The sequence below is a fragment of the Arachis hypogaea genome, chromosome 19 (genome assembly GCF_003086295.3).
Source record: "Arachis hypogaea cultivar Tifrunner chromosome 19, arahy.Tifrunner.gnm2.J5K5, whole genome shotgun sequence".
Lineage (NCBI taxonomy): Eukaryota > Viridiplantae > Streptophyta > Magnoliopsida > Fabales > Fabaceae > Arachis > Arachis hypogaea.
In genome coordinates, this window is record NC_092054.1 from 14,825,227 (window position 1) to 14,838,871 (window position 13,645).

At 29.4% G+C, this 13,645-nt stretch overlaps 1 protein-coding gene and 1 long non-coding RNA gene across 2 annotated transcripts; both read left to right on the forward strand.

Annotated features, from left to right (window-relative positions):
- Positions 1-5,689: 5,689 nt before the first annotated feature.
- On the forward strand, positions 5,690-8,370 carry LOC112777083 (uncharacterized). Its single transcript, XR_003190301.3, has 3 exons — positions 5,690-5,862; positions 5,955-6,009; positions 8,041-8,370. It is a non-coding gene; the product is annotated as an uncharacterized lncRNA (long non-coding RNA).
- Positions 8,371-9,614: 1,244 nt separating this feature from the next.
- LOC112779744 (MLP-like protein 43) lies at positions 9,615-11,471 on the forward strand. The gene is made up of 2 exons (XM_025824082.2): positions 9,615-10,066; positions 10,977-11,471. The coding sequence occupies exons 1-2, from the start codon at positions 9,874-9,876 to the stop codon at positions 11,252-11,254; spliced, it is 471 nt and encodes a 156-aa protein (XP_025679867.1). The 5' UTR covers positions 9,615-9,873; the 3' UTR covers positions 11,255-11,471.
- The last annotated feature ends 2,174 nt before the right edge of the window (positions 11,472-13,645 follow it).

The following is a 13,645-nucleotide window of genomic DNA, read 5'->3' on the forward strand; positions in this document are numbered from 1 at the left end:
CGTTAGATTTTATTTCTAAAATTTGAGTCTTAAATTTTAAATCTTAGTTTTCAAATATGATATTTAAAAAATAACCTTACAAGCCTTAAATACTGTATTTAAAATTTGAACCCTAAATCTCAATTACAAACGAATAATCATTCTACTTAAATATTTGATCTTACCTTTAAATTTTAAGTCTTAACTTTGAAATTCTAAACTACAAATCTTAAATTATGTATTCTAACTATTGCACCCTAATACTACATTTTATGTTATATAAAATTCAATACATAAAACAAAACAAACTTATCTCTTCGTTGATACTTCCGGCAACGTGTGCAACGCCGTTGAATTAGTACATGCTGCGTTCGTTCGCCATGATCCCGTGTCTAAGTACTTCCAAATGTCCAATAGCCTTAAGAACCTTTCCCTCTCAATTCATAATTTTCTCTCTCTCTCTCTCACTCTCTAAAACAAAGTTTAACTTCTCTCTAAACTTTTGTCAAATGATACAAACGGATGAATAATCCACGACTCCCTCCTAGCGTATACTCAAGCATAAACCACTATATTTCTATCGCGATTTATGCATAATTGAATTTCGTAAAAAAACCGCTGGAGGGGTGTCACAGTTTTTTCCTTAACGTATTTGAACATAAACTGTTATACTCTTCCAGCGGTTTATGTGTATACCTAATTCGTAGTTACGGTCGGTTTCCATAATAATGTTAAAATTGCATTTGTGTATACAATCTTTAAAAATTGTAATCCGATAAAATTAAAATGCAAAAAATTTATTTTGATAACTTATAAGTTATTTTTAAATAAATATTCTAATAATTTTTTATAGAAAATAAATGGTGTCAAATAATAAGATTTTTTTCTTTAATTTTTTAATTATATTTGAATGTGAGTTTAAAAAAAGAGACTTGAGGAATGGAAAACAACTTAACTATTACTAGATTAGACTGTTTCTTGTTATATATTATGTTTTTTAAATTATTTTACATAACCATCTATATTATACTCCTAATTAATATATATAATCTAAAATATTTAATTAAATATAATTTTATATTTAATTTAATTTTATTATTATTTTATGTTCACTTTTTTAAATTTAATTGTCTTTCTAATTGAATAAAATTATTAAAATAAACATTAAATTTTATTAAACCTCTATAAAAAGTAAACAACAATACTTGTATTAATTATAAAGTATTTACTTTTTTAATTTATAGATGTTCAATAAAATTTAATGTTTATTTTATTAATTTTATAAATTAAAAAATAAATAATTTTTAAAAAAGTGAATATAAACTAAAAATAAAAATAAAAATTAAATAAATATAAAAATGATATATAATCGAATGTTTTAAATGATATATTTTAATTAAAAATATAATATATGGTTATATAATATAATTTAAAAAAACGTAATATATAACAAGAAAATACTATAATGTTGAAGGTAATTGTATTTTTTAAAGTGTAAAAAATGAGATTAAGTAAGTGTTGGGGATTCGAATTTCGCCTTGTGTATGCAGTAATCCATTGGCCAATGATAAATTTTTAAATGGAGCTCAGATTTGTGACAGATTAGTCCTTAATCTGTCGGATTAGGAGATATCATGGACAACTAAAAATAAATTAGTAAAATTAAAAAGTATAAAAATTTTAAGATTATAAAATAAAAACAAGAAAGCTTTATATAATTCTTCTTCAAACAAGAAAGCCTATACATATTTTCTTCGAGTTATATTTGAAAAAATAAATAATTCTTCTTCAAACTAGTAAAAAAATATAAAATAATGTTTAATTTTAACTTATTTTTACTCGTTTCTTCTGATGTATTTCATTATTACTTGTAAATAAATATAACAAAGCAAAAGAAATTAAGAAAATATTTATCGGCGTTGTACTAAAAAAACATTAAACAAAAAAGATATTAATTCACAAAACCTTTCTTTCATATTTTGAATAACAATACACATGGCTATCAATAAAAAATATAGGCCAACAAATTAATAAAAAATCTAGGGGCTAACAACTTTTTCAAATTCTAGCCAGCATGTAACCAACAAGGAAAACTAAGCCATTGGATGAAATCTCACACCAATCTCACACAAATTTCACACCATTAAAATCATCATTGATGGCTATTTGATGGATACAAATCACAAAAGTTGCTGACCCTAACACTCCTCTTACTTTAATTATAGGGGACTCGTTTGCTATTAGAAAATATTTTAAACCACACTACAAACATATATAAATACTGTATGGCTGTAACATTGGCCACAAATTAAGAATCTTATCAATAAGTCCTTAAAACCATAAAATTCTTTCTCTACCATAGATATAATTCTTAAATAGTTTATATGAGAAGTTGGGAAATTAATGTGTGTGTATATAAATAGGCATGCATGTTACGATGAGAAGTGTGAAATTGAGTTAATTGCTTAACATGACAACATCTCAAGTCCAGAAGATAGAAACAGAATTTCCTATTAAGGCAGATGCTAAGGAATTCTATGATGTTTTCTGCAACAAGACACACCAAGTTGCCAAGGTTTGGCCTGATATTGTCCAGAGTGTTGTAATTCATGAAGGTGGATGGGGCACCGAGAGATCCATCATTTCATGGAACTATGTTTATGGTAATGTCAAGTGGACTTTAATTCATAAGGGGATTTATTTCTCAAAATTAAGCTTGGAATTATGTTAATAAGATGAATAGCATGTGTAATGGCATATGTCTAAAAACAGTATGAAATTGATGAGTGAAAAAGTATAGCTCGTCCATTTCTAGCAGATGTTAGTATTTTTTTTCAACATCACTATTTTGCTGAGGTGTTTCTACTTAAGAAGTTTAATATTCAATTACTTTTGAGGTGAAAAAATGAGAGAGATTGATGAATTCAAGCCCATTATCAGAATTGAAACATTTTATGGTCTTTCAAAACTGATTTTCTATGTAAGTAACAAAATTCTTTATTAAACTTTGAACTTTAGATTTCACTTTCATAAAAAATAGGCAAAATAAATATGGTTTTGTCACCAATAACAATAAAAAATATCTATGTCGAGTATGAGATGTTGTGGCCAAAGGCCTCCAAATGTCTAGATGTACAATATCAAAAGCTTCAAATGATTTGCTAGAACTCTTATTAAAAAGATAATTTCTTTTGTTTTTGTAAAATGACAAAAATCACAAGGTTCTTTATCTGAATATTCAATGAGAGGATAATCCCTCTTTATTACAACTAATCTATCACAACTTAGCATTGGGTTTTATTCTATTTGGAGGAGGGGTGGGGTTCCTAATTTAGAGGAGCTGTAGCTGCTGCTCCATGAATTTGTGATGCAGGCACTGATAGTGATTTAATGTCACTTGTGCTTTTATTTTTAGATGTGGATGTTGATGCTAATGTAGTGGTGTTTGCTATATGTATGTGAGCTTACTGTTGGGATTGTTAATGTGTAAAGAACATCCTTCTCATTAGCACACCCAATCATTTTTCATATATAAGGGTAGTTTTCATTAATGAACATAATTGAATTAACAGAAGGTATATATAAGGGTAATTTTTATGTTTTATATCTCTATTAAGTTATGATAAATGCCTTAACGGACAAGAATTAATTACAATTATTGAATATAAGTATAATGAGACCCGCGCAATGCGCGGACGGTAAATTAATGATAGTATATAATAAATATAAAAAATGGCTATGTTTTGTAGAATTAAATTAAATATTGTAAATTAAAGTTAAATTTGAAATGTGTTTTGTTTAAAATAATTTGTAGTACAAAAGATTTGGATGTTGGAGTTGTACAAAGTGACATTTTTATTTAGTAATTTGATTTTTGCATTTGTTTTAGTTAGTGGATTTAGTCTTCTTATGTGGCGCTTGTCCTCCTTTTTTCTTTATTGGTTATTGTTAGAATTGTTGCTTTCTTCTTTGTGTCGAGGTTCTTATGAATGCATGTTCTTTATGAATTGTTGAGTTGTATGCACTTTCTATTATATTGTTTGTTCCATCTTTGCATGTATATTTTTCTTTCGAAGATGTGTCTTGAATTTGTATGGTTTTCTTTCTTTTTAATCTCTTGATGTAGTTTTCCAATGACATCTACAATAAAAAGAACAAAAATGTGTAGATTTGTTTTTGAATAAGTTATTTTTAATAAGAATAATTGAAATAGTATAAAATGAAATTACCTGTTAGTATTTTTCTTTGACCCACTCTGTCAGACAATGTCTCAAGTGATGCAAATTTAATAGTCTTGAAAAATGTTCAAAATTGGATCTTTAATTTCTTTCACAACAATTGTGAGTAAAAAGTTTACTTTCATTATATCTTTAATTGGCCTATACAAATCATTTGTATCTTCTATTTTTAAATTTTTTATAGTATAGACTTTTCATTCCTTGCAGTGTAAGTAAATCATAGTTCATAATTAGTTAAAAAAATAATGAATAGCATATTAAAAGAAGTATAATTTTAACGATATTAAAATACAATTATATATAAAGTATTATAAAATAATATAAAAAGTATAATTAAAGTATTTTTTCGTAAATTCAATTTAAAAATATAATAAATATATTTCTTTTGTACCTTTTCATCTAATATAATCATTTCTAAGCAAAGAGACTCTTCTTCATTTGTGGGTGTTAATGTTTTCCATAGATGAACCACGTAAACTTTGATAAACTAATTGTCTTTTTGTTTGGTGATATTTTATCCAAAGAAAGATGCTCCATTGAGTAAGTTTGAGATATTGTGTGGTTTGGAAATAAATTTTTTGTGCTAAATTTAATGTCATTTGAAGGAATAGTGATAAAAGACTTATATAATAGTATGTAATTTGAATATTTGTAACGTAAAATTTATTATGATTAATAATATTATTATTAAATTTGTAATACGAATGTTTATTATATTTAATGAGTTATTTATAGAAATTAATAAATTAATTATTGAAGTTATAAATTTATTGTATTGTTTATAACGGTGAGATATAATAAATATATGGATATGGGATTCAATGTCTACTTACAAATTTGATTACAAATTTTTGTATATTTTTTTTTTGCTGATTTGGAATTAATAGTTGATTTGGCAAAAATTGAGTGGTTGATTCTAATATTTTGCCAAGTAAGCGATGTTGGTGACATGGTATTAGTAGAAAGAAAAAGATGTTTTAAAAGTAATGTGGGTAAACTTATGTATCTACTTTTATATATTAAGAATAGATTGATATTATCATTACCTTTATTTATTTATTATTTTTATTATTATTATTATTATTATTATTATTATTATTATTATTATTATTATTATTATTATTATTATTATTATTATTGTATTCTTAAATATAAAAATCAAAATATAAAAGAAAATATTAAGTATTGATTATAAGAATACCTAATAGTAAGAGATATGATATTATAATTAATATCATTAATGTAAACCCTGTTAAAATTAGTGAATAATTAGTCAATAAATCAATTTTTAACAAAAAAAATTAGAAATGTGAATATTATATTAAATTAGGATAGAGTTAATTAAAACGAGAATTTTGACACTAATTTTAAAGAATTTGGTCCAAAATTAAGTCGAACAGGCCGAACCGATTGAACCGGACCCATGGGCCTAACTCAGCCCACATATCATTAATGAAGCCAGCTTCCCCTCTCTTCTTCCTCTTCATTCACGCTGCACAACTGAGGAAGAAGAGGGAAAGCTTTTCAACCTAACGCCACAAATCAATCCACCATAACTTCTTGCTCCGAGTTCCGATCGCTGCACCGTTTGCGGTCACGCGTTCATCATGTCGAGCTCTACGAATCTACCGGAACAATTTTATTGGTAACCCACTCTATCATTCCAGTTCTTCTACCCCCTTAATTTCGAAAGTTATAAATACCTATGTTGAGATTTTATTTATTTTGGTATTCTAGGTTCGATTTAGCTTGCGGAGCTTATCAGACTTGGATGGTTTTGTCCGTAGGTATGGTAAGGATTATTAACCCTAAGTTAATTTATTGAATTGGTGTATGAGTATTGAATTTTATATATGGATATGTGAATTTGGGTGTATATGTGTTGTGTACATGTGTTAGGTTGTGTAAAAGTAGTTAGAGCTTGAAATTGTGGACGTTGGAATTTTAGTGTTTTGGTGAATTTTGGACCTTGGGGCTGTGTTGGTTTGGTGATTTTGCCTTGGACAATACACGAAAATCGGCCAAGATATGGTTTAGGTTTTTTGCATTTAATATATAATGTCCTGTGAAAACTTAGGTTAGATGACCATAGAGTAGGTTAGAACGTTTGAATGACATGAAATGCTTAGTATTCTTGATAATATTGTTATTATTGATTGAGTATTATTTGCTGGATGATTGTTAGTTATGATGATATTATATTGTTAGGTGATGGGTTGATGCATGGAGGTAATGTGAATAGGTAAAAAAAATGGTGGTGCTATATTGATGATTCTTGTTGATATTGTTGAGAGATTATGTATATGGTTGTTAACTTGAGGAATGGTTGTATTTGGTAACTCGTGGTGGTTATGGTGTTATGATTAGTAGGTTGGGAGGCGAATGTTATATATGTAATGCTGGGATTGAGATTGGCCTAATGAAATTGAGGTTTAAAAGTTTTTATAAAATATTGATTTTGGCCCAACTTCGGCGAGCCATAACTCAGCTTCCAGACCCCTAAATGGTTTCATACTTATTTTAAATGAAAATTGGGTTTATGAAGTTTAAGCTGTTCGAAGAACGGATGAAAAATGATTTAAAACAAATAAGTTATGTGCGTCGGAAGTTTGGGTCGGAAATATGGAACTCTATAGCTTTTTAACTTCACTAAATTTTTTGGAGAAACGTACGCCCATGCGTACGCGTGGCTTGGAATTTTCGCGTACGCATGCACTTTATTCGCGGACTGTCATCACTACCCTTTTTATACGCGTACGCGAAATGGGCCAGGATGCACGTCCACGCATACGCGAGCTGGTCTTTTCGTACGCCCACGCGTACGCGTGACCCACGCATATGCGTGGCCCCTATTTCAGCAAATATGGATTTTTGGGTTTTAAACCTAATTTTCAAATTTTTAAACCTCTATTTTCATTCTTTCAATCTTAAATCATAAGTAGTGAGCCTAGTGATTAAACGGAGTTAGGAAATAGAGATAACTTGGGGATGAAGAAAACGTTAAAAGTGATAAATTATATGAGAAGAATGTGTATGCATGAGAGCGATAAGATGCCATGGCTATGACGAATGATTATGAAATAAATATGGATGGTTATGAACAACATATGGATTATGAATTTTTATGTTATCTGAGATACGAGTTTCCCTGGATACATAACCATGACTTGCCACCACGTATTTCAGGTTGAAACTCGATATTCTGTTGACCTTATGTCGTAAGGGTGACCGGGCACGTATAAATTTCCGGGAATGGTAACCCCCATTGAGTAAAAATGAATGTATGATTTATGAATAAAAGAGAAAAAGCTATGCATAGACTCATGGGGATACGTGACGAGGGACAGTCCAAGGGTTTAGCAAACCGGACTTGTCGGGTTGGCTTGATAACCGACAGATGAGACTTATCAGCCATAGGACAGGCATGCATCATGTGCATATTGTCTGATTTGCTTGTTTATGAACTATGTGGGATTGCCTATGTGACTATAACCTGCTATTTGTTATAACTGTTATCTGTACTACTTGTGAACTACTTACGTTTGCCTTGTTTTGCTTGTTTGTCTGTGCAAATCATGGGAGACAGAAGTACGGAGGAAAGGTGGGGAAAGTTCAGTATATAGGTTAAGTTTGGTTAGGTTAAGAACCTTTAGATGACCACCTATTTATGACTTCTGTTTTTTGTTCCTTAAGCTTTACATATGAGTGTTGGCATTCTAGGATTGCCTCTGGAATTCCCAGGACCTTATATCTTATATGCGTGGCACCTTTACCATGCTGAGAACCTCTGGTTCTCATCGCATACTATGTTGTTGTTTTTCAGATGCAGGTTGAGAGGCACCTCGCTAGGCGTCTGGACTTCTGAAGCAAAGTGGTTACTGGGTTTCCTTTTTATGTATATTTATGTATATATGTACTTAGTTTCCTCTCCAGACAACATGTTCTTTTGATCCTCTTAGAGGCTTATGGAGAAATAGGGTTTTGTTTATGTAAATTTGGATTTTGGACATGTATATATATATGTAAATATTCTCCGGCCAGCCTTGACTTCGCATGCTGCGTCAGGAGCTAGTTGTTCTGTATCCTTGATACTCTAATCTCACTTTCTGTTTACTTATACCTACGATTTTTAGGTTTCTTAGTACGCAAATAATCCCGTTTCTTGAGCATTGCGTTTTTATTTTCACGATTTTGTTTCACCTGTTTTCCTTAAGGCTCCTAGTTTATTATATCCTTTCTGTTATTATATGTATATATTATCTTTTAGAGGTCGTAAACCACACCACTTCTGTTTTACGGCTTAAGCGTAAAGCTCTATGTGGTAGGATGTTACAATTAATAAGTGAAGTTGATAAGAATATGATGAGTAGAATGATAAGAGAGTGGGATAAAAAATAAAACTATTATTAAGTGATATAAATGAAGTAAATTAAAGAAAATTTTGACTAATTATGGCTGAAATTTTTTTGTTACCAAACTTTTTTCACCGAATAATTAATCATGCTTTCATGTTATTCTTCAGTTTAAATTGAAAATTGTTTGGATTGATTAATTGATTTATCAACCCAGTGTTTAGTACTAGTTTCTACTGTATTGTTCTGATATTGCTGCTAAGATTGTTTGAAGATTATTTGAATATGTGGAGATTTATTGTTTTACTATCTGTTTTACAGTCTATTTTACAGGCAGCACTTGAGTTGTAGAGGTGACGAGAATGGTGTTGGAGCTAGTGATGGTCGAAGGAAAATGGAGGGTGAGGGGGTTGGAGGGGATGGTGGTGGTGGAAGGGAGTTGTGGTGGTAAAGAAGGGTGGAGAATAGAGGCCGAGGAGGAGGGACCGACAATTATATTGTTAGAATTAGGAATTGAGTTTGGAGATGATGAAAGATGAAAGATGAGGATATTTACGAAATTATTAACAAAAATTTAAAGATGAATCATTTTTGTCTAACAAAATATATCTTATATGCATCTAAATCTTTTCTCTTTTAATGAGATAGTCCTTTGACTCCTTTCTAAAGATGGAAAAAAAACTGATTAACTTAATATAATAATATCATATTATAATGTACAAAAATGAATGTAACTTGGGTAAAAAAAATTCACTCAAATGCACACTCAAAGTCCTACCAAATTTTGAGCAATAATAATTTTAAATTGGTCAATTATATGTAGTATCTATCGCCTAGGTGCTGAATTTTTGTTGAAAATTTATTTCTAATAACAAATTTTAAATATTTAAAATTTATTACTTTTTATATTTTTAAATTAAATATTATTTATTTAACATTTTTTACAATTAGACACTAAAATTTTAAACATGATAAACAAATACCTTTTAAATTTCTCTTCAAAATCGTCATCAGCTTTTCGTATAGTGTGAAGAAAAATGGCATCTTATAAAGTACCGAAATTAGAAAGCAATGGTGCTGGTGCATGCATACATATTGAAGCATCTCAATTCTCAAGGTGATATATAAGTTATTGGAGGATATGTGCCTATAATAATCAATTTGGCATCTCATAACAGTGAAATATATCTCAATGTATATAGTTCTTAAATAGTTTATATGAGAAGTTGGAAAATTGATGTGTGTGTATATAAATAGGCATGCATGTTACGGTGAGAAGTGTGAAATTGAGTTAATTGCTTAACATGGCAACATCTCAAGTCCAAAAGATAGAAACAGAGTTTCATATTAAGGCAGATGCTAAGGAATTCTATGATGTTTTCTGCAACAAGACACACCATGTTGCTAAGGTTTGCCCTGATAAAGTACAGAGTGTTGTAATTCATGAAGGTGGATGGGGTACTGAGAGATCCATCATTTCGTGGAGCTATGTTCATGGTAATGTCAAGTGGACCTTAACTTGTTACAAAGTCAATTCCTCTTGGTTTATATTTTAATTATCTTTTACCCCAAACCCCTTCCCCTCACAAAGTAACGGTCAAGATTCACTATGCATACAAATAACTTTTTGTTTAATCTTAGATATTGATACAAGATTTGAAAGTTTAAATTTTTATATAAAAAATTTTTATAGCCAGTAATTTTTAGTATTTTTAGTTATCATTTAACTAATATAAATATTAAATTATTTTTAATAAATAAATTATACTAATTTATGTGTGTAAATTCTAAAAAATATAAATACAAACTGTATTAATTCATATTTGCAAATTTTGATAAATATAGATGTATATTATATGTTTTTTGTGTGCAAAATTCCTATAAAATATAAGTACAAATTATTACTAAAAAATAATAATATTTACTGTCATATAACATTGCTCATCTCCCAATTCTATGATGTCCATCACTTGACAGCTAATTTTTTATCAAATTTATTTTTTATATCAAATTTCAAATATTTAAAATTTATTAATTCTATACTTTTAAATTAAATATTAATTATTTAACTTTTTTTTTAATTAGACACTAAACTTTTAGCCAATAAACACCTACAAAAAATCACATAAGTCCAAATTTTAAGTTTTGAAGAAGTGATTTCGTGAAAATTAATTGAAATTCTTTGACCTTTAAAAACAGGGATAGATTCTGGTATAATTGATTGGTTCATCAATTAGTGCTGGAAGTAACATGCATCAAAGAGATAGAGAGAAAGAGAGAACATCATATCTCTAACTGAAGTGTGGTTGCAACGATTTAGCATTGCGACTTTCACAATGTTGTGATGACACTTTTTATTTCCTTTGATCCGTAAAATCTAAACAGTTTTTGGTTTTGACAAGATTAGATGGCAAGGCTTGTGTTTCTAAGGAGATTATTGAAGACATTGACAAAGAAGACAATAAAATGAGCTTTAGAGAGTTGGAAGGAGACCTGCTGAACCACTACAAGAGCTTCAAGTTCTTGCTTCATGCTGTTCCCAACAAAAAGGGAGGATGCATGGTGCGTTGGACCATGGAATATGAGAAGATCAATGAAAACACTTCTGATCCTCACACTATGATGCAGTTGGTAGTTGATGTGAGCAAACAGGTTGAAGTTCACCTTATTTCCAAAGGCTGCTGAAAAAGTGATGAATAATTCACATCAAATTAATGGTGAATTTAAAGCTGGGTAATTGGAGCTATATAATAATATTATTATGATGTGCCCTTATGTATCTTTGCTAAAATAATGGGCAAGGTATAAGCTACTATATATACTAAGCTTATTGAGCCGAGATACATGTTTCATGTCCTACGTTCAATAATAAATAATAGATGATTAAGTTGTCGTGTGAAAATGAGATATTATTGTCGAGAAATACTTGAATATTTTCAGAGAAAAAGTTTATTCACTTGTTTTAAGACATACATTTAGGTAACATTTGTTTTAACTTTTAAGACAGTACATTCAGTATTGTGTTTATTAGTAGTTATAGACTAAAATTAAAATTTTGGTAATTGTGTTGGTAATTTATGTCTTGATCTTTGTCCTTCTATATCAAGAGTCTTTTCCTTTATTTTATGTGTTTCTATAAATTTTTTTTTTTTTGATGTTGTGAAAAAATTTTAGTTTATTTTAAGTTTATTTGATTAGTTAGATCCGATTTTACAGTCTTATTTAGTAATTTAGAATCTTAATTTTAGGAGCTAAGTTTAAATTTACTGCAATTGTTGTGTGTACATGATTGATTGTGCGTGAGCTTATATTTTATTATACCTCAAAAATTTCAATCTTTATATCAATGATTTTAGTTTTTTTATCAATGGTTTAAATGTTTTATTATGCCTTTATTTTTATTTTTTTTAATTAATAGGGGTATTTTAATAATTTTTTTATTTCAATCTCTATTTATTGTAAAAGGTTGTGAATTGTGGAAGGTTGGAAAATATGATGAACAGTGAAAAAAAAGAAAAAGAAAAAAAGTGAGATAAAATGACTTGTTTGTTAAAATTAGAATGAATGATTACAAAAATGAGTATTATTGTATAAAGACTATTTGTAAAACTAATTAACTATGATTAGTTATAAACTATTTTCTAATGTATAATTTCAACATATTTTTAACCATGATATAACAACTAACTAACTAAAATTAAAGGCTAATGACCAAGATAGTAAAATCGTAGTTTTTATTTATTATATAATTCGAAAAGCTAATGCAAAATCGTAATTCGTAAAATTGTTAGACGATAGGTAAATCTAACCCATAAATCATAAAATCTGAAAAATATAAGAAATATAACAAAATTACACATAATTGAATATAACATTAATTAAAAAAGTTTCATTAAATAATTCAAAAAAGATATTTATTTAACAATTTAAAAATATAATCATATTCAGAATATTTACTTATATATTTATAAAAAGAAACAAGTTGCATATTCAAACCACACATTAGCAAATTCACTAATTTAAATGTTTTAGAACAAGCAAATTTATTAGTGTTCTTTTTTCTTTCTTTTTTACTTTATTGACATAGGTCCAGGTCTACAATTGGACCCGACCCAACATAAGCTACCCATCCTCATCCCCATCACCATCAGACACCTTTTTCCAACCCATTTCCCCCCAACCTAGATCCCCAACATTCCCTGCAACCCAAATACCCCATGACTAAGCTTACGAAACTCCTTCCAATGGCAAATCCATCTCCTTTGGCGTGTTGAGCATATTGTCCATAAAATTTCTCTGAAATATCTTCTCCGCACTCCCCTCCTAGATTTTGGGTTACTCAGTTTTCATGAAGAGACACTGCGAAACCGCCGCATGAAGGAGATGTTGGTGTTGCATTTTCTTTCGCCTTTCTTGCTTTTTTGTTCAAGCTCCCAATTAGCCCTCCTCCGCAGAGGAGGAAGACAGCGCCAGTCGCACTGTATCTGATACCTCTACTTTTCTCTGTCTTTGGTTTGAAGAATGCCCCTGTAACCATGTTGCAAGAACTTTACTCCATTCTAGGGTTCCTTTTCAGCTTTCTTCTATACGTGCTGGGCTAGATTTGGGCGAATTGCAAACTAGGTTAGGGAACAATGGAACACCGCTTGCGGATGAGTCTTCTTCCTCTCACACGGAATTGTCAACAAAATTATGATTCCAACAATTTTGCGACTTTACTCGGCGATTCCAGTACACAAACAACACTACTGTCACTCGAACAATAAAATCGGAACGAAAAGGAGCGACAAAATCGCAAAAACGTGCGATTTTACGAGTTAAGTCGCGATTTTGACTACCTTGCTAATGACTATTATAAATAAATTCTATATCAACTAACATCCTCCCCAAACTAAAAATGTGAATGTCTAGCAATCCTAAATTGTATTAATAAACAATAAAATCGAGGTAAATTGTTTTACATTATTTTCTATTTTAATATGATAGTCCTTTGACTCCTTTCTAAAGATGGAAAAAAACTGATTAACTTAATGTAATAATATCATATTATAATGTACAAAAATTAATGTAACTTGG

What these genes read in the sequence shown, in the direction of transcription:
- LOC112779744 (XM_025824082.2), top strand. Translation starts at nt 9,874, where the DNA reads ATGGCAACATCTCAAGTCCAAAAGATAGAAACAGAGTTTCATATTAAG. An exon ending in TTCGTGGAGCTATGTTCATG is followed by an intron (nt 10,067 to 10,976) that starts GTAATGTCAAGT and finishes TGACAAGATTAG; the next exon opens with ATGGCAAGGCTTGTGTTTCT.